The 21,103-nt window shown below is 31.3% G+C and overlaps 1 protein-coding gene across 1 annotated transcript in view; it reads right to left on the bottom strand.

The window, feature by feature from the left end:
• Nucleotides 1-1,028: 1,028 nt before the first annotated feature.
• Nucleotides 1,029-21,103, bottom strand: part of LOC129965400 (uncharacterized) — a 21,228-nt gene continuing 1,153 nt past the window's right edge. Inside the window, exons 2-3 of the mRNA XM_056079245.1 lie at nt 5,102-5,246; nt 1,029-1,353 (exon numbers count right to left, since the gene is read on the bottom strand). Of these exons, the coding sequence (XP_055935220.1) occupies nt 1,117-1,353; nt 5,102-5,246 (382 nt within the window). The 3' untranslated portion in view covers nt 1,029-1,116. The remainder of the gene's footprint in view (nt 1,354-5,101; nt 5,247-21,103) is intronic.

Raw genomic sequence — 21,103 nt, 5'->3', positions numbered from 1 at the left:
AACAATGAAACTTTAAAAAAAAAATTGAAAACTATTAAAAGAAGTTTTTTTTTGATAATTCAAGATATGTTTTTTCAAGAACTTTTACAAATTAATGTTGAAAATGCTTATTTCCCTATTTTTAAAATTGAATAAAATTTTATAAAAGGAGAACATGATTCCATATATTTAAAATTGAATAAGATTCCATAAGAAGAAAATAAGATTTCCATATATTTAGAATTTAATAAGTTTAGATAAGAAGAGAACAAAATTCCATATATTTAGAATCGAATAAGATTCCATATATTTAGAATTGAATAAGATTTCATAAGAAGAGAAAATGATTCCATATATTTAGAATTGAATATTTCATAAGAAGAGAAAAAGATTCCATATATTTAGAACTGAATAAATTTTCATAAGAAGAGAACAAGATTCCATTATTTAGAATGGAATAAGATTCCATAAGAATTGAGTAAAATTCCATAAGAATTGAATAAAATTCCATAAGAATTGAATAAGATTCCATAAGAAGAGAATAAAATTCCATAAGAAGAGAATAAAATTCCATATATTTAGAATTGAAAAAGATTCCTTATGAAGAGAACAAGAGGCCATACATTTAGAACTGAATAAGATTCCATAAGATAAGAATTGAAAAATATTCCATAATTTTTCAAAACTTATAAAACAATCATTTTCTGCACTTATCCTGTGTATGGCATCAGTTAGAAAGCGCGCCAAATTCACCATTGTTGCCACATGAAATATGACAAGAAATGGAATTGTATGGTGAATGTTATGGTATCTGATACGAATTCGTCTTTTTTTTCCGAAGACACAAGAATAATAAATGGCAATGTAATATCTATATATACTAAGAAAAGAAAAATAAATTACATAATAGAAACAAAAACTAGGAGTTCTTTTTTTTTACCGAATTTTATTTCTTCTAGTTGAATGTCTTATGTACTGATCAGAACTGACGTCTTTTAACCGTTAAGATTCCAATGATATGTATAATTAATGAAAACTGATGATGAAAATATGAAAATAATAATTATATATATTATTTTAATTTATGATATAGATGCATTTGTGGAAAACTGTCTTTATAATCATAAGACTTTCAAATCAGGAACTGAGTTTATTACAGGGAACGTAAAGTCCATCTTCACAACAAAGGGGTTCAGGCATTTTGAAAGAGGTTCTCTCCCACTTCGAATCACAAAGGCGCCAATAAATTTGAACTATCTTATTTCGAATATTTTCTTGTACTGCATCCGCTTTATCGCAAAGAACATCGCCAATAGTGTATTCCTCTTTATCAACTGAAAGACTAAAATTTCCATTCCCTGTTCCTTCAATAACCTGAAAAATAAAAAGAATCCATTTAAAATTCGATAATATGAATTCATTTTAATAAAACAATTTGCTCTACTATAACGTTTTAATCATAATGAAAACCTATGCATCTAAACATAAGCAAATATCGTTTCCAGATTTTTAAAATCCTTTATTAATTCTCAGTCAAATATCTTTTTTTTTTAATTTTCGGTATCAGGTAAAGGAATTAATTCTTGTCCTTTTGATTTTTGGTTTAAGATTTATTTTTTATCTTCTTACTTCCTCGTATAAAATTATACGAGGTAACGATCAAAAAATTCAAACTCGAGATTTTGACGAATCTCCACATTTCAGACTTCACCGAGTCCTAAAAATACATTTTTGGCATATGCCTGTCAGTGAATACGATAAATCAAACACACATTAAGCTAGACTGCTAAAATTCGGTATATGGAATTATGATCAAATTTGTAAATTTCTGTCGAATTTTAAGCGAAATCCATTTTTAGGAAGTCTGTCTGTCTGTCCAAGTACAAATGCACTCGATAGCAACAAAACGCAAAGAGCAAAGTAAGTAAAATTTAGTACGCAGATTTAGCATTTAAAAAAGTATAGATACTTAACAAATTTTGAATGAAATCTGTCAAACTCTTGACCGTCTGTCGGTTTGTACTTTCGCTTGAATGTATCCGCAAGAACTTGTAAACCCAATGACATAAATCAATTAAATTCGGCATATTATCTTGTGATTACAACTGCAGTTTTGTGTCAAATTTTGGTGTCAGTCGAACTGGAAAAAGGCATCTAAAATACATATTCTCGCAATGAAATCCGAGAAATGTTAAATTCACCCCCACAGACTTGTATATTGTAACCAATACCGTGTAAGGTGGTTCGGCAGTTTTAAACAAGGTCTTGAACTTTATGCGTAAGAAAGGAGATAAGACTTTAGTTGGAAAGTATGCGAGAAAGGAGACCTGCCGCTGGTTTTTACTTCAATTCCTCAGTTTGCCCTTTTATTCTAGGATAAGATAGAAAATAGTATATACAGTCAGTTTGTAACATCGATTTCTAGATGTCTAGAAATATATTCACAGACTGAAATGGCATTTCTGCAATATGCACTTTTTAACTGAGTTTTGTTCATTGATTAAAACGTAAGAAAACATTTATAATAAACTTTTTTATGCCCAGGTCTTCTTGCAGGTTGTTTCGATTAATTTCTATATTGATGTTTAAAGATTCTGCTATCTTTTGGGGATGATAAATATCAATTTTTTTATATATATTCACATATTTGTTCAATAGTCTTAGATGTCTTAGCTCAATCAGTTAACCAAAGATATTTGTCATGTTCTAGCTTATTTCCTGTCAAAAACAATTGTGCCAATAGAAAACAATTTATTCGGAAAAGCATAGATACTGATCTTCTCAAACATTTCCTAAAAATTAATATCCTCCGCCTCCTCGCATAAAATTTTAAATCTTGGACTAGGCCTGAATATCACAAGTGCTGTGATTTTTATTTTCAGTGTCCCAGATCTGTGTGCTTCGTAATATAGAAAATAAAACTGGTACTTAACTCGTATATCAATTGTATGGCGAAGGCAAATAATAGATGCCAAATATCGAACTTTCGAAAGAGTTTAGCGTTTCTACTGAATCTAGGTGCGATCTTTGATGATTTTTTTGCGATTAATCGTTAGTATCGGTTATCAGAAAAAATTGTCGGCATCAGTCATTATCACAAATATCAGAAAACTGAAGACGTATTTTGGTATAGAGCAACTGTAAGAGCAATCATATGATTATTCTTCATTTAGTTAAGTCATTGCTTTTATGAGTTATTGTGTTTTCACCAATTCACCAATAGATGGTCAACCCTTAGACATATTTGGTTGATAACTTTAAAAAAAATCTACACTTCAGATGCTAAAACTGTGAGCAAATTTTATTTGCTTAAGTTGTTATGTATTGAATTATCACGTTAACAAACATCCGAAAAAATAGACAGACCGACAGTCGTTTAATCCCTTGACGTATTCGGTTCTTTATATGATACAGATACACAATTTAGATAGTTAATCTATGCATCTTATTCATTTAGCTCTTAAAGCTGTGTAACTGTCATCTTCGGTCGTATTCAGACAGCCTGAAAGACAAACTTCCTTGGAATAGATTTCGTTCAAAATTTGTCAGCCATCTACGAATTTGATTTAATGTCCGTATACCAAATTTTATCAGTCTAACTCAAAGCTTTTTTGAGATATCGTGTTCACATACAGACAGCCATCATTCCTAAAATGTGTATTTCGGATTCATTGAGATCTGAAATGTGAAGATTTGACAAAAAGGAGTTTTCGAGTTTGAATTGTTTGATGGTTACAATATTTGCTGTTCGTATAAAAGAAAATGCAAATCACCGTAAATTTATTTCTTTAATTAGTACGTTCCTAAAGTATTTCTAACCAAGTTTTTCCTGAAATTATAACAATTCTTTGTTCCAACCTAATAATTCAGATTGAAAGAATTTTTTCCCCTATTGTACGGATGTATCATTTCAATCAGTTTACCAATTGCATAAAAATTTTCACAGGACACCATAAAAGGTCGAGGTTTATCTTGTATTCGTGTTTGGTATGATGGCGCCACTGTCGTCAGTCTCAATGAAGTCTTAAAATTTTTTCGGCAAATTGCGTAAATTTTTGTTCGTTATTTTCAATCCAAAATCTTAGATTTATCTAACTTTGGATTAAATTCATAAATGGGTAGATTGTTTATCTACTTTTAAATAAAACCTCAAAAACAAAACTAATTAACTAAATGAATTTTGGCATGTGGTTGTGACATCAAAACTGTAATTATTATCAAGTTATAGATGCATTCGATAAATGGAAAAAGGTTAAAAATGCATAATTGATTCTTTCCGCCGTATTATAAACTCAAAGCATGCTATATTTCGTAAGAACATCCAAAATTCAAAGGAAAAACAATCACCTTGTTTTAATATTCTTTGGTTCTTTTGCTCCATATAACATAGTTTTTAAGGAACCTAATTATCACATTATAAGCGTATTTACTATATGACTTTATTAATCAAGATGACAAATTGTCAACTTTGACAAATACAGGGTGATTCAAAATTCCGTTAACGAAAATTCAATAATTCACGGAATAATATAGGTAGAGAGGCAAAAATTCACACACATGATTGAAATTACATGGGTTTTTATTGAAACCAATAAAAAGTGCATAAATAGAGGGGAGGGAATAAAGATTGGTTTCTAACGCATTGTGAATTGACGAAACCCATTTCACATTCCAAGGGTCTCTCAGTTTCCACAACTGCAGAATTTGAGTTACCGAAAATCCTAGAACTTCTTAAAAATTCCATTGCATAATGTTAGTTGTGAGATTACCTGAAGTCGAAAGTCTACCACAATCGCTCAACCTTTTTAGGGGTGCTAAAAGCAACATCCGACGACACTATCTCACCACACCTACAGTACAGTAGTAGTAGTAGTAGTAGCACACCTACATACAGTAGGTGTGCAGAACAATGTTGTGAATGCTATGGTGCTATTCACAACATTGTTCCTCGACTACAGGTATTGTTGGCGAACGACAGTCGACATGTTGAGCATCTGATATAAAGAACTTAAGCTTTGGAAAAAAATCAATTGTTATGCTTAATATTGCTTTTGTTATCATATGAAGAGCCATCTATTGGCCGTTTTTCGCATTTTTCTCATGTACTGCATAGTATCTTTACCTGTGTTTCAACAGTCTGCATACATTTCTTTTGATTTTCTTCGTCGCAAGCATCTAAATCCTCCCTTGTACGCCCCGAGTCTATTAGCAATGCATTGCTGCCGTCAGGATCTTCTATAAAAGCTCCTAATTGACAAATAAATTTTCTGAAAAAAATATACAAACAGAAATTGAAAAAAAATGTTTAATATATAAAAGAATATGAGAATAACACTGAAAGAAACTGTGTGAATAATAAATGTATATCAAAAAATATAATTAAATTTTAATATAATAATAAATATAATTAATATAAAAATTGAATTAAATTTTATGACAGTTCAAGTTTTAAATATTTTCAAAATAATTTCTGTATTTTTACTTTTTTGTATCTGAAGTACGCAAAAAGAAAATGTTGTAATTGTCAAAAAAAAAAAAAAAATCAAACTTAAAATTTTGACGAATTTCCACATTTTATACCTCTCTGAGTCCCATAACATTTTTTTAGACCCGATGATGTATAATTATCTGTGTGAAAACATGATAATTCAAAAGCGCTTTGGGCTAAACTCATGAAAATTGGTATGTAACGTCTATTCAACAAATTTGTAAATTTTTGAATCAAATTTTGAAAGGAAATCTGTCTGTTTAGATGTCTGAGTAAAGGGAGCACGATATCTACTAAAGATAAAGATCTAGATAGATGAAACTTAGTATGCATATTTAGCATCTATAATTTAGCTGCGTACTAAATTTTGTACCAAATCGCTCAAAAATTCACCACTTTGTTCTATCTACTCTCTCGCATGCATGTATCGCCATAAACAAGAAAATGCAGCGAGTAAGAGATGAGAGAAATTTTGTTTAATGATGATTTTCATCAATTTTAACTAAATCACTGAAAATCATCTGTTGGTTTGCACTTTCCCATGCATGTAAATGCGATATTCTCAACAAATATGCACAATATCGCGATAATGCACAACCAATATTCCGATGAACCAGCTAGTCAAAGATTAAAGAATAAGAGATCCAAGAAGAAGGATATTTTGTCGCGCTTATTTCTGCTAGGAAAATGTAATTCAATTGTGTTTAACGTTTGTAATAAATGTCAGCATTGTAAATATAATGCAGGTTATTAAAATTCAAATGTATCACGCAAAAAAATAATGTTTTTTAATCTTAATAAATCAATGCCCATGTCTTGAAAGGAAACCAAACTAAAAGAATATATTAAGTAATATTTTAATTAATCTTCTTCTAGGTAAGCAAAATTATATGGATATTGAACTTTCAGTTATTAACTTAGTCAGATATTTATTTGAGATAAGTATATGAAATAAGGATTATGTAATTTAAAAATTATATATTTTTGAAACATTTTTCTCTTTACTTCTTCAGCATTTATATGCTTTATAAAAACATTATTTTCTGGCATATACACAATGATTTGTACTTTCCCGCCATTTTCATTACTATTCTTGCTATACCTTGAAAAGTATAAACTCGAGCTAATGCAGCATTTCTCCTGATTTAAAAACATTTCAACACTAATTATTTATCTTTTACAAATTGGTAAAAAGTCGAAATTTTAACTAAATAAAACATAGCTAAGGTTTAAATTTCAAAAATATTGAAGATTATTTATCTACTTTTTAATAAAGCACTTTCACTTAGCTTTACTTGCTTCATGTTTATAAAGTTGGAAATTTTAATTGTATTTTCACTCATTTCCTGATATCATAAAATGTTCGCACTTTTCATTCTTACATATTCTAGTTGATAATATACTATTTTAATTCTTCTCAGAATTTATTTATAAATTTACCCATAAATTAATTAAGGTTTTATTCCATACCAATGGTGCTACCGGATAGTGAATTCAAGGGGGGGGGGGATTCATTAGAAAAATTTACAATATTTATAGTACTGAAATACAAATTAAAGATTAAAAAATAAAAATAAAAAATAGTTAAAATAAAATTTACTTTTTATTTCATTAACAAGACTTTCCATTGAAAAGTTGTTTTTATAATAATTTATATTATGCAACTTCAAAATTGATTTCGCTCTGTTTAAAAACAGCCTTCTCTTACCGTTACACCAGGGGCAACTGAGATAGTTTTTAGTACACTGAAACTGGCACCCAACGTTCAATACCGCATTAGCACAATGGCAATTTATATAATGTAGATTTAGTCTAATCGTCTAAAATGATTGTCGGTAACAATTAATTAAATTCTTCTTTGTCATTTGTATGTTTCTTACCAATTAATTGCTGTGTAATTTGTTTAATAAAGTCCACCTACAACTATATTAAATCGGAAAGGGCCACATGAGATCTAGAACGGAGATGCGATGTGGCATTAAGTGTTAAGTAATTACATTTTATGAAAAATGTTCTGTGCAAAAAATATTATAATTTCATTTTTTTCCACATAAATCACATAAGAGGCATTTTGGTGACAACATTATTCTTATGGAAGGCATCAAGTTAAAACCAATTTTGACTCACTTTACTTGTTTTTTTTTCCTATTACTGACCCCATTTGGCTTTTCCCTCAACTGCCCATCACATAACTCCAGGGGTTACATGTACCACCTGTTGAGTACCATTTTATCAAAGGAAGTAATCAATGAATCCTGAAACAACGAATTTTTGCTTTTATTTGTGGGAATATCACATTTTTTTTATGAAATGATTGGGTTTTTTTCAATTTCTTAATAACCAGTTATACAGTTATCAAACTAGTATACAATTACATTTACAGAGTTGCAAATTAACTTATTAACTTTTAAATGAAGAAGTATTGGTTCGTCCATTTGTGTTATAAAAGTTCTATGCCATTTGCAAATTTTTTTTTTCAATTGAAGTCAAAAGTCATTTTATAAAACAAAATAGTTTTTTTAGTAACACGGCTTGCTTTTGTACTGACAAATCTCTATGGATAAGAAATTATCTTTCAAGTATTGAACATTACAAATAAAAAATAAAGGACTCGATAAAAGCATTTCTTCCCTAATAATTAAGATCCCATTCATTAACAGAAAGAAAAAGAAACGAAACATTACTGTCCAATCATTAAATTCCATATCTTCCTTAACAGAAAGCATGAATGAAACTTTATCATTCAATTAAACCAAAAATACTCCAACATTGAGAAAGGATTGTTTTCGAATAATCTGCTCCAGCTGCTGGAGAACACGTAACGCTATTTATGTGACACCTTCCTTCGGTAAACTAATGCCTGTATTGCGTGATCATTCCACTTTTTTACCCCAGCAAAAACAGATTCACATTTCAAAAGGCTAAGAATGGATGCTTATATTATGGATGCTTACCGTTAACAATCCAATATACCTAAAAAGCTCGAGGCTAGCTTAAACTTTTCTTTGTTTGTTAATGCCCTACTTACGGCCTATCAGAAACCATGGGTATTTATTTATTTATTTCCTTTGGAACGCTATTAACTTCTGAATAGGTGCATTAGCGGGAAACTAAATCGTTATTTCCTATTGAGCTTTGTTAAGAGCTGAAGTTTGGAAGGTTAGATCTGGACTTTGGGTGTGAATGGCTTTGTTCTGGTAAATTCTGAGAAGAATGAACGGTGATCGCTACGGTTTAATATTTCTGTCAAGAGTTTTCATGGATAAAAATTATACAATTATTTCGAACGCTGTGCTGTAAATAATAATTTTATTGAGTCAGACTGTCAGTCAGTTAGTCTTTGTAAATATGTTGCGAGAGTCTTATTTTATAGTTTATGGGCTAATTCGTTAATTATCAGTTTCTGGATTTCCGTTTGTCGATTGCATTTGATTGCTGTTAAGAGTGTTTATTGTTTTTTTTTTCTTATTTAAATCACTTCTTCGATACAATTCCTTTGAATTCTACAGCTTCCATAATTATTTAGATAAATATTGCATGCGATTTAAAATATACAAAACAAATCGTGATTCTACTGGATCGTAAATGAATTCCCTAACTTTGCAGGTATCGTTAAAGAAAACAAAGTACAGTCTTGTTGTTGACAGGAAATCAAATATAACAGTTGAAAGTTCAAATTCAACACAATTAGTTTAAAATATACAAAACAAATCGTGATTCTACTGGATCATTAATGAATACCCTAACTTTGCAGGTATCGTAAAAGAAAACAAAGGACAGTCTTGTTGTTGATAGGAAATCAAGCATAACAGTTAAAAGTTCAAATTCAACACAATTATAAGTGTTTTATGAAGCCCTTCCAGAAATATTAAGGATATCGAAGCGGTTCGATTATTCATTTCATAATTTTTTCTGAATGCCTGATGTGAACCTTAGAATGGATGCAGATATGCTTGTATGGAAGTGTTTGATTTTTTTCTGGAACTACATCAAACAACAGTTGTTTCTTCCCCTGCTACCAACAGACATTGATGAGCTTAAGACATGCACAACTGCAGGCTTTAAATCATCAATATGGGATGAGCCCTCGTATCACTTTGATGTCGTTTGTATTTTTTGAAGGGTTTACAATGAATACTAATGACTGTGTTGAATTCCAACTTTCAACTGTTGTTTGTAATTTTCCGATAAACAACAAGGTTCTGCTTTTTTGTTTTTGTTTTCTTTGAATAGCCTTGTAAATATAGGATATTCATTCGTAATCATTTTATATATAAAACATGATCTGAAATTCTGCTATCTGATTTTTCTCTATTTTACTCTCTTTCAAATTACTCTTGATCATCATCATGATATTAATTAAAGAGATCAGAGCTTGTAAATCTCAATCCGAGACTTGGTTGTATAGAATAGAATGGTGGCTAGGAGACAATCTTGGGTGCTATAAAAAAAATCCCAATTTTTTTTAATAACTAATCAAAATAAATAAAAAAATATTTAAAATATCTTACATATTTAAAAATTTAAAAACAATTTGATCGAGTAAAAAAAAGGATAAATGATGCATCTGACTCTTGCTGCTATCATATTTTCTTTCACATTCAAGCAGTATACAGAGATAAAACATTTTAATCGTCAAAAATCGGTCTCAAAATGTTGATGAATTTCCGCGTTTTAGACCTACCTGAATTCAAAAAACACATTTTGGAAATAATGCCTATCTCTCTGTGAACACGATAATGCAGTAGCAATTTGAGCTACATAGATTAAATTTTGTATATTGTATTTATACCAAATTTTTAGACTTTTTTACAAATTTTGAATGAAAGCCATACAAAGGAAGTTTGTCTGATACCCATGTAATGTCCTGATCTAGACTGATCAAATAACGAATCAGAATTTCCAGACAATTCTTTATTTTACAACCCTATATATACAAAGAACAACTTGTTCTAATCATGGTTAAATAAATAGTTATTTACACCTGTTGTAGGAGATACAACAGTCAAAGTCGAAGGGTTTCTTGAAACTCAGTTGGTTCAAGGACTCCGAACTCGTGGGCGTAGTCCAACAGTCTCCTGCAATTCGTTTCTACTCTCCCCTAAAAAAAATCTCCCCACTTTATTTCGGCAACAATCTCCGCCTTTTAATTTACATTGGTCATTTGAGCTCTCTTTCGGCCAATCGGGGTTCAGCAATATGCTCTCTCAGCGGCGCCAGTGTGTCGTGGGAAGGTCCTTTCACAAAGAGAAACATCTAGCATCCAGATGTTTGGACACCCCTTTCTCTTTGAAGGTACTATCAATACCTCTTGGGAGAGGAATTCCACATGTGTTCTTTCATTGCAGTCGCTAATGAACAGATGCGAGACCACCCAGGTGAAAATATCCACCATCTGGCTATCTCGAGGAGTTTAGTAAGTAACAGCGACAACACAGCTGGCTGTAAATGTCTTATCAGTACTGGGAAACGGGGAATGTTACACCCAACATGCAAAGTACATACAATTATAGTTATGCTAGGGCCCATTGTTGCTCTAATATCAAAAAACTGACTCTCTTGTGCATTGAATGAAAATGAACACGATAAATACAAAAAGCAAAGAGTTACAAAAATAAAATATTTTATACGACTTTAGTGTCTAAAAAAATAAATTCGTATAAATTTTGAGCCAAATCTCTGAAAGAATTAACCGTCTGTTAATATTTACGTGCAAACACGATGACTCAGAAACACAGACATATATTAATAAAATTTGGTGTGTGATCTTATTACTATAAACGTATGAGAACATATATTCGCAGATTGGCCTACTTCTGATTCAAAATTCAAACTCCCACAATGAGAACATTCTTTGCTCCTATCTGCAATATCTAAATATTCATTCAGTTATTCAGGTTTCGCTACCAACGAAGCAATTCACGATCAGCTTTTCTTTTTAAATTGGTAGATTCTGTCTCGGCTTTTCTTCCCATTTTTTTTCTTCATCTGCTGTCACTGGATCCCCATTACTATTTAAAAAATAATGTATTAACATGTGTATTGCGTAGGTATTCAGACGATTGCTATCATAGAGACGAAAACTTTCCTTTACTCGAAAAGGGTAAACCCGAAAAATATTCATTAGTGTTACCAAAAACAGTGTGTCTTACTATAAAATTTAAAAAAATATTTTTTAAACTTATTTGTTGTAAATTTGGAGTTAATTAATGATTTCCTTTTCTTTCTTTTTTTTTTTTTTTTTTTGTCACCATTTTGCCATCAAGTTCAATATAAATACTTATAACAATTTTACAATAATTTTTATTAAATACTCCAAAAAATATTGGCAAAACCAACTTCAAATGCTATAGGTCAAGTGACTCGCTATCTACTAATCACAAATAGAATAAAACGCAATCTTTACATAAACAATTTTATGTAAGAGAGAGAGAGAGATTTTATAATCGTAATAATAACTTCTGTCATTCTAAAAAAATAATAAACTTCTGATACAAAAGGCGTCTATAATTTTATGATTTTTTCATCTAAAATAAGCGTAAGAATTCTAAAATAATAAAGAACTAAAGCATAAATTATTTTTATTGGAGCAGCATTAATTCTACTCTCTTACTTTAACTATAAATTAATAATTTTATTCTGCTATATTCTGTAAGCTATTTTCCCTGACATCATTTTTTGTAAACTTTTATAAAAAGTTCACTTCGTGAGCTTGATACATGAGCTTTAAAATGGCTGATGCAACAAATTGCAAAACTTGTTTTCATAAATCAAAATAAGCATTCAAAATACAAAATTTGTAAATGACTAATGTAAATGAGGTTATATTGACACTTCATCTTTGATATTTATTTTGCAACTTTTTAGCCTTTTTTTTTATAATTAAAGCAATAATTTAATTCTGACCAAAACAGAATAAAAAGCTAATAAGGAAACGTTGCTTTCTTTCAGAAAATAAACGATTAAATCTTAAATAATATTTTCGAAATATAAAAGCAATTAAATTATTTTCAAAAAGAAAAACAAATTTCTTCAGCGACTTTACTAAATTCGGTTCTTTATCAGAAACTCGAAATCATTCAGCAGACGATATAAAATCTTTCACGCTCATATTTCCAGTTAAGTAATTATAAATAAAAACTAACAATAATTAATCAAAAATGATGTACCTGAATATATTATTTTATTTGCAAGATATTAATTAACTAACATAGATATTTGCTGACGCCTTTTTTTTTTCTTACCTCACTGCTTTTACTTTCACAATATTCTTTCACTTCATAAAAATTCTGATTTTGATTAAAACTGCGCCCATTTTTAACAATCCGTGTAATTTTTTTCGCGCACATAAAACTTTTACAAACATATTCCTCCCATCATTCACTTTCTTTCCGCTTCATATCCTCATTATCATTCAAGTCATGCCCAGATCTAACAGCGGCATTCTGTTACGGCATTCGATGATAGAATTCTGACTAATTTGCCGCCATTTTTCGATTCTCGGCCGTCCTCCGCGTTCATTACTTTAAAAGCTCGTGCCACAATCCGAGCGGAAATAATGGGACGAGGAGGGGGCGGGAGGGAGCACAGAAACAAATCCAGGTTGCCCCCGTAGAACAATCGAGTGCGGGTGTTATAGAGTACATTAAGGGTAAAGGGTGGGGCAAGGAATGTGTAGTAGCTGAGTAGTTTTGGCGGTCGATTCACTGGCCGACGGACAATAAGAAATAACATTCGATTTTTATTACCTATTAACATTCGTGTTGAATGAAATTGTTTCAGATGCGAAACGTGATGTCAGTTTCATATCGAATTAACATTAACTGTTAGAGCGCAGTAATGTCCACTGAAGAATAAAAACTTATGCAAATATTTTCAATTTTGTTTTCTTTGCTAAAGCATGTCAAACTTCCGGTCCATTACAAATATTTTAGCCGAAATAGTTAAACTATTCAGTTAAACAATAAATTACGAAATGTAAATAAGAAAATTTATTATAGAAAAAGAAATTATAGAAAGCAAAAGCATTGTAATTTTCAAACAATTCGACCTTGAATTTTAATGAATATCTGTGACCTTCCGAATCCAAACAAAGAGGTTCGGAATAATATCTGTCTGTAAGCATTTTAACTCAAAAACAAAACAAGTTGGAAGGGTAAAATTTGGTAAGTTGTTTCTATATCAAAATTGCAATTTTCAATGAAATGTTGGGAGAAATCCAACCTTTTGAAATCTGTTTGTCCTTCAGTATGTATGAGAATACGGTAACTCAACTACATAATAAGCTAGATGAATGAAATTTTTTCTAGGATTCTACCACTAGAATATTAAGCTTCTATTGCATTTTGGACTATATCTATAAAAATTTTGGTTCTTTGTGTCTATCTATTCATATGCATATATGTATTAATTTAGACATGCAACAAATTAAATATATTAATTTTATCGAATATTTTGGACATCAATTTTAAGATTTGGGTCTAATTTTAGATTAATAAATTGCTAGGTGGAATTTCGTTAATTTGTCTATAATATAAGAACGTTACAGCTGAAAAAGCATAAGAGTATAAATGAAATTTAGAATAATGCATTAGAATTTAGTTTAGTTATATTAACGTCCCGTTTTAAAGCAACACTAAGGATATTTTGTGACGAACATCGTAATTTTAAAGCCCGATGAGATGACGTGGACGCCACCTGACCTTTGGTTGAAATTCTCTATCTGGCATCCATACATTTTGCCAATGGGTTCTAAGTCGTCAATTTCAAAAAGTAAGATAGCTACTAAAGCTTATGATATCGGCAAATAAGGCACGAAGACCTTATACCAAATTTTATCCGTCTAGTTCAAAGTGTTTTTGAGTTGTTCTTGTCGCAAACAGATAGACGGAAGGGGTAAAAAATATAAAACTAAAAATATATTTTTGAAACTCGGAGGAGTCTGAAACATAGACATATTTCAAAATCTCAAGTCGAATTTTTCGACGATTATTTCGTATACGTGAAAGTAAGAAACAGTTGTTTTCCTTCTTTCTTTTTCAGTTTATTACTTTGTGAGCATTTTTGACTTGCCATCAAACTCAATACTTTATGACAGTAGTACCACATGTTATGCACTTGGCAATATAGTTCATTCAGGGCAAATGTTACGTAATACACGTAAAATATGTCAAAGTTTTAGAATACATTGTGCATTTTACTGTAAGAAAAAAAAATAACAAAATACTTCTTCGATTCATTTTTAATTGTCATTCGCTACAACGTTTATCATATGTTTATTACGTGAAATCATTAAACTATATTTAGAGGCGTGCATATTTTTACCAGTGGGAGAGGGGGGGGAGATCGGGTTTCCTCATCTCACAGCAACTGACTGGAGGACATATTTTCCTCTATATTATATGAATTTTACAATTAAGTAAAGAAAAGAATGAAATATAGATTTTGTCTTCAGTTTTATTCTTAATTTATAATTTGTAAACATTAGTAAAATTTTGTAATTACAATAGTATACCTTTAATAAATTTTGAAATGAATAGCACCTGATATACACTCATGTCCAAAATTAAGGTCACAAAAATGTTTTTCAAAGTAATTCTAAATGGCTACCAGTAAAATTTAAACAAATTATATTTTATACATTGTGAAGGACCGGTAACACGATATTAACCTTTGTTGTGGGAAAAAATGTTGTTTAGCATTAGTTTTTGAGGATCTACTAAAATTAGACCGTTAAGGAATTTGGGATTTTTGCCTGTAATTTTGTGAAAATTGCATTAAAACAAAACATTTAACCTGTTTCCAGTTAGAATGAATTCTCATAATCGTTTAGACGATTCCTTGAGACGGAGAGACGTTGGCAGGCTAGAAGCTGGGCAGTCTCAAGCGGAGGTGGCTCGATGGTTACAAGTGGCACCGAAAGTTGTATCCAGGTTGTGGAATCAATTCCAAACAAGTGGTACTGTAACCAGGAAGACCGGCCAAGCCCGTCTCAGAGCAACGACGCCTGCACAGGATCAGTATTTGGCATTAAGCGCACGACGGCATAGGCTGACAACGGCTCCTAAACTTGCTCGTGACCTTGCTGCTGCGTCTGGAATAAGAATTTCCAGACAAACAGTATACAGACGTCTAGCAGAGAGGGCTCTTTATACTCAGCGACCAGTTGAGTGCATCCCTTTGACTGCATCCAACAGAAAAGCCCGGTTGTTATGGTGCCAAACACATCAGTCTTGGGCACAGCAAGAATGAGGGCGTGTTCTTTTCAGTGAGGAGTCGATATTTACCAGACAGAGTGACACTGGTCGAATCTTCATCTGGAGAGAGCGAGGAGCTCGCTATCATCCCTCCTAGTAAAAGAAATCGACATATTTGGTGGCAGAGGAATCCTTGTCTGGGGTGGCATAATGTTGGGCAGGCGTACACCACTGCACGTCTTCAATGTGGGTACTGTCAATGCACGTCGTTATACGGATGAGATCCTTGAAGCTTATGCGAGTTTGTTCCGGGGTGCTTTTGGTCCAGACTTCATGTTTATGGACGGTAACGCGCGTCCACACAGAGTCCAGATCATTGATGATTTTCTTGAGGAAGAGGATATTCCACATATGGACTTGCCCTCGAGGTCTCCGGATCTCCATCCTATTGAACATGCTTGGGATGATCTTAGAAGAGTCATTGCACAACGTGACCCCCCTACTAATACCCTCCAAGAGTTAAAAGCCGCGCTTTTGGGAGAATGGGCTTTGTTGCCACAAGCATTTATGGACACCCTCATAAACAGTATGAAAGCTCGTTGTGAAGCTGTATTGCAGTTCACGGTGGTCACACTCCATATTAGGCAGACTTTTCCCGAGATAAATGCTCTATCCCTGGTTCATAATTTAACACTTTTTGATATACCCTGTTTCTTAGTTCCCAATTAAAATCTTTTCCATGTTGTTAAGTGTTTATGTTCTTTCTTCCACTGTAGTGTACCTCTGTGCCAAATTTCGTGGGAACACAGTGAATAGTTTTTCATTTTTCGCAGATGATATGTTTGTGACCTTAATTGTGGACATGAGTGTATATATATATATATATATATATATATATATATATATATATATATATACATGAAAAATTAAAAATAAAACCGATATAATGCGTTTCATAAAAGCATGAAAAATTTCATCTTTTCTCTTTACAGATTAGAGAAATTATATGCAAACAGACGATAAGTTTCATAAAGCATTCAAAAATATTACTCTAGAAAAGAAAACGATTTTTTAAGAACAAAAAAAAACTTTAATTTTTATGTAAAAACATCAATTTTACAAATGCTGTACATTATAGTACCGTGTCACATTAATTTAAAAAAAAATCTTTTATTAGGATATTATCATGAGAGAACATGATGTTTTGAAAATTGAGTTTATGATGTAGAAACAAATTAGCCAAATGCAAATATGAAGACAATAAGTCGTCGAAGCTTATCAGTAGAAGAGTTATTTGAGATATTATCAGTAGAAGAGTTATTTGAGATATTATCAGTAGAAGAGTTATCATCGAAGCTTATTTGAGAAGTAATTTTAAATCTGGATCGTAAAAAATTCAAAAATCAGAAAGCATTCTAAATTTCATACATTTGAATTTAGACTCTGAATTATCACTATCTAATTTTAACTCTAATCACATTATCAAAAATATTTTCTGCAGAAGGAATATAGCAGAAAATTCCATCAACTTTTATTATCAAAATGCTTCGAGGGGCTCAATTCGTCAATGCATTTTATGTGGCCAAATATGATTTGAAAATCTAACTTTCGATAATCAATATTTATAATGTAAAATAAAAATGTTCTTACATAACTTCAAATTTGCAATGAAATATTCAATTTTTTTCTTTTTTTTCTGTAATGCAATTATTATTATGTATGGAATTATTATTATTACGTAATAGAATTATTATTATTAATTAATTATAGGTTGATCTCATAATCTCATTCTAAGTATTTGAATATGAATACAAGAATCAAATCCAATATGAATCATTTTTAACATACTTCATCTGAAATTTGCTTCCCAGTTTAAAGTCTTCAATTGTATTGGCATTTTCAAATTGTGCAAACTCTTTTCTGCAATTAAGAATTCCTTAAATGTTTTCTCGCACCTTTCTGAATGTTATTTGACCCCCATGGACTTTACATGCCTCATTTGATATTTCAAATTATTAAAATTCACTTTATTGTGCATCATAGATATAAAGCTATTACTATCATCATCATTTGCTTAATGAAATGCATTTCAAACTGATAATGAACAGAAGCAAATAATAAAGCTTTTTAAACTAAAATATTAAATTTATATTTTGTTCACTAAAAACTCCCTCTCAGAAATAGATAAATTTAAAAATTACTTTGATATTATAGTAGTTTCTTTATAATTCGGTAGATGTCAGAATAAAATACAGCCGGATTTGTTGAATTAATTTTTAAGATGGAATTTTAAGCAGAAAAACAAACAAATGAGTATAATCGCAATATTTGTTTCTAATGGAAAGTAATAAATAGTGCAACACATAGCTGAATAGAGGAAAATTCACATTTTTGTATGCATTCAATATGAGCTCCATTTGTTATTAGAAAAACATCAAATCAGTAGTCAGTTCTGAAGTACACATTAACTGGTCCTTAGTTATTGAATTTTATATTTTAACATTTCGATCTTGCGTATCTTGAAGATTAGCGGGCATTGTTGGTATACATCCGCTGCATTTCATATATTCACACAGAGAGAACTATATTTGAAACCAGTTCGGGTCTTTTCAACATTTTTATTTGATATGCGCAGTACTTTACCTTTCACATAAGCAGTCAATCTTTATGAACTTACATGCTCTTACAACGAAATGCATGGTGCATTGCAACATTGGATTCAACTTTTGCATACTGTAATGAACCAAACGACTTTTCCTAAAGCGTAGCCCTTTTTTCGGAAAGAAATAATGGCATCACTTTTACCAGGATTGTCCGAATGCGTGTGTAAATCTGAACTTTTCTCTACGCGTTGAATGAAATTCCATTTTTTGTCACATGCAAAGAAAGTAATTGTTCCCTGGTTATTAAACTCACTGCAATAAAATATCTTGCAGATATTGCAGAGTAACAGACATGGGTTTTAAGCAAAAGCCAAATCACGAGTCTCACAATACAACTTTTTTACTTCATCTGCTTGTGGATTTCCTATGATCAGCTACGAAAGAAATTCAGATCCCTTTAGCATTTCATTCCAATGTGCAAGAACGACCAGTGCATATGCAACCATCTTCTACGAATTTATTGTATCAATTGTAAATATTTTCATGATGACGTTTCTCTTTGATGATTTTACACTGAAATAAACTTTGCAATGCAACAAAGGATTCGTTCTTTATACCCTTTAACATACAAAAGGATTTCCTTAATCATCATTATATTCCCGTAAACAAACAGGAAACGCTGATTTAGTTTGTTTAGTTATTTTAACGTCCCATTTTTAAGCAACACTAGGGTTATTTTGGCATGGACCTCGTAATTTCGAACCACGGTCAGATGACGAGGACGACACTTTAGCTGCCTTCCCCCCTCTCCAAACTTCCACACCAGTGGGAGGACGTTTGGCCCCGACGGATTTAACGTGCACCAAACCCGATTATACGACGTTTCTTCGATGGAATCGGGTCTCGAACCTGAAACAGGAAACATTGGAAGAAGGTTTATACAAAAGTACTAGGAAACCAACTATATATTTTTGACATCTCTCTTTCCAACCAATTGTGGCCAAAATGTGACACATAGCTACTGTTTAAATCACAAGATCATATACCAAATTTCATTCATTTAGATCATTGGGTTTTTGAGTTACCACGTCCGCTTACATGCAAAAGACAGACCGAAACATGATCAATTTCCCGATGGATTCGGATCCAAATTTGATAAGTGTCTACATTTTAGGTTCAAAATCTGTGTACCAAATTTTATTTATCTGCTTTCCGTTCTTAAAATCTAAAATCTTCTTCTTCAAATTTTATTTATATCTTTCCATTGTGAGTTATAATCTAACTTTGTATTCAAGCAGCTAGACAGACAGACATAAAGGGATTTCTTCAGACTTTGACAGAAATCTACAAATTTGAGGAAAAGACGTAAAAGAAATTTCATCTTCTCTAGCTCAAATTGTATTTCAGTTAACCTGTTCACAGGCAGGTATAATTCCAAAAAATGTGTTTTTCGTACTAATGCCTGTCTCAAACGTGAGATTCGATAAAATCTCGAGTTTTAATTTCTTGACGGTTACAATATTTTCTCTTTGCATAATTCGTGTACGAGAGGCCATTGATTATTTATAAGAAATGCATTTTAAAAGTGAAAAGAACAAGAAGGAATCAATTTGATACGACAAGCGACAGATAGACAATTAGAGAAAGAACAGTGTTTATATACAGTGTCTCACAAAAGTGATGGGACACTTGTGCTTTACAAAAGGAAACTGTAATAAAATAAATAAATAAATATGTACAAAAAATTTTTGGGCGTGTTTCATATTTAAAGTTAGTAACAATTATTAAATAACATACATTTTGTCAAAATATTAAAATATTAATTTAATAAAAATACAATTGTTTAGAACGGAGCAAAAAATGGCTCACATAAGTGATGGGACACTTACTTTTCCATCAAATATTTATCCAAATATTTTACTTTTTAAAAGGTTTTAATATTTTGTTGGATTTCCTTTTACTTTTAAAACATGATTTAATTTTCTTGGGATGGATTCGACTCATTTTTTTGTGATTTCTGGAGTGATTTTACCCCATTCTTCTTGAAGCACCGATTTTAATTGTTGTTTTGAAGAAATGGTGTGTTTGCGAATTCTTGATTCCAATTCTTGCCAAATATTCTCTATGGGATTTAAGTCTGGAGATTTTGGTGGTGTTTTTATTATTTCGGGACAGTTATACAGCAGCCAGTGTCTAACGTTCAAAGCAGTGTGCTTGGGGTCATTGTCCTGGTAGAATTTAAAATCGTTGTGAAGGTTCAATTTTCGTGCTGAAGATTTCAAATTTTGCTTTAAAATGTCAATATACTTGTACTGATCCATTATACTGTCAATAAAAACAAGATTACCAACTCCAGCGGACGACATACACCCCCATACCATAACTTCTCCTCCACCATGTTTTACTGTTGGCATTAAGTTCTGTTTGCGAAATTCTTCCCTGGGTTTTCTCCACATCAAGATTCTACCGTCAGAAACCAAATATATTAAATTTACTCTCATAAGCAAATATAACTTTATTCCAGTAATCAGAATTCTTATTTATGTTGGATTTTACAAAAGCTAGTCTGAGTTTTCTATTCTTTTCACTTAAGAAAGAATTTTTTCCTGGCTACTCTACCATGATATCCAGAGGATCGAATTAACCTTCTAATAGTCTCAGGATTAACAATTATCCCATATAATGCTTGTAAATCAGCAGCAACTTTAGGAGCATTCTTTCTTGGATTTTTTTAATATTTCGAACGATCATTCGCTTTATTCCATTGGATAGCTTTGATGGTCGGCCAGGCCTTCTTTTATCCTGATTAATATTATTCTTTTTATATCGTTTAATGA

Source organism: Argiope bruennichi, chromosome 4, assembly GCF_947563725.1.
Source record: "Argiope bruennichi chromosome 4, qqArgBrue1.1, whole genome shotgun sequence".
In the NCBI taxonomy this organism is placed as follows: Eukaryota; Metazoa; Arthropoda; class Arachnida; order Araneae; family Araneidae; genus Argiope; species Argiope bruennichi.
Note: the sequence above shows the minus strand (reverse complement) of the source record. Positions and strands in the feature narration are given on the sequence as shown.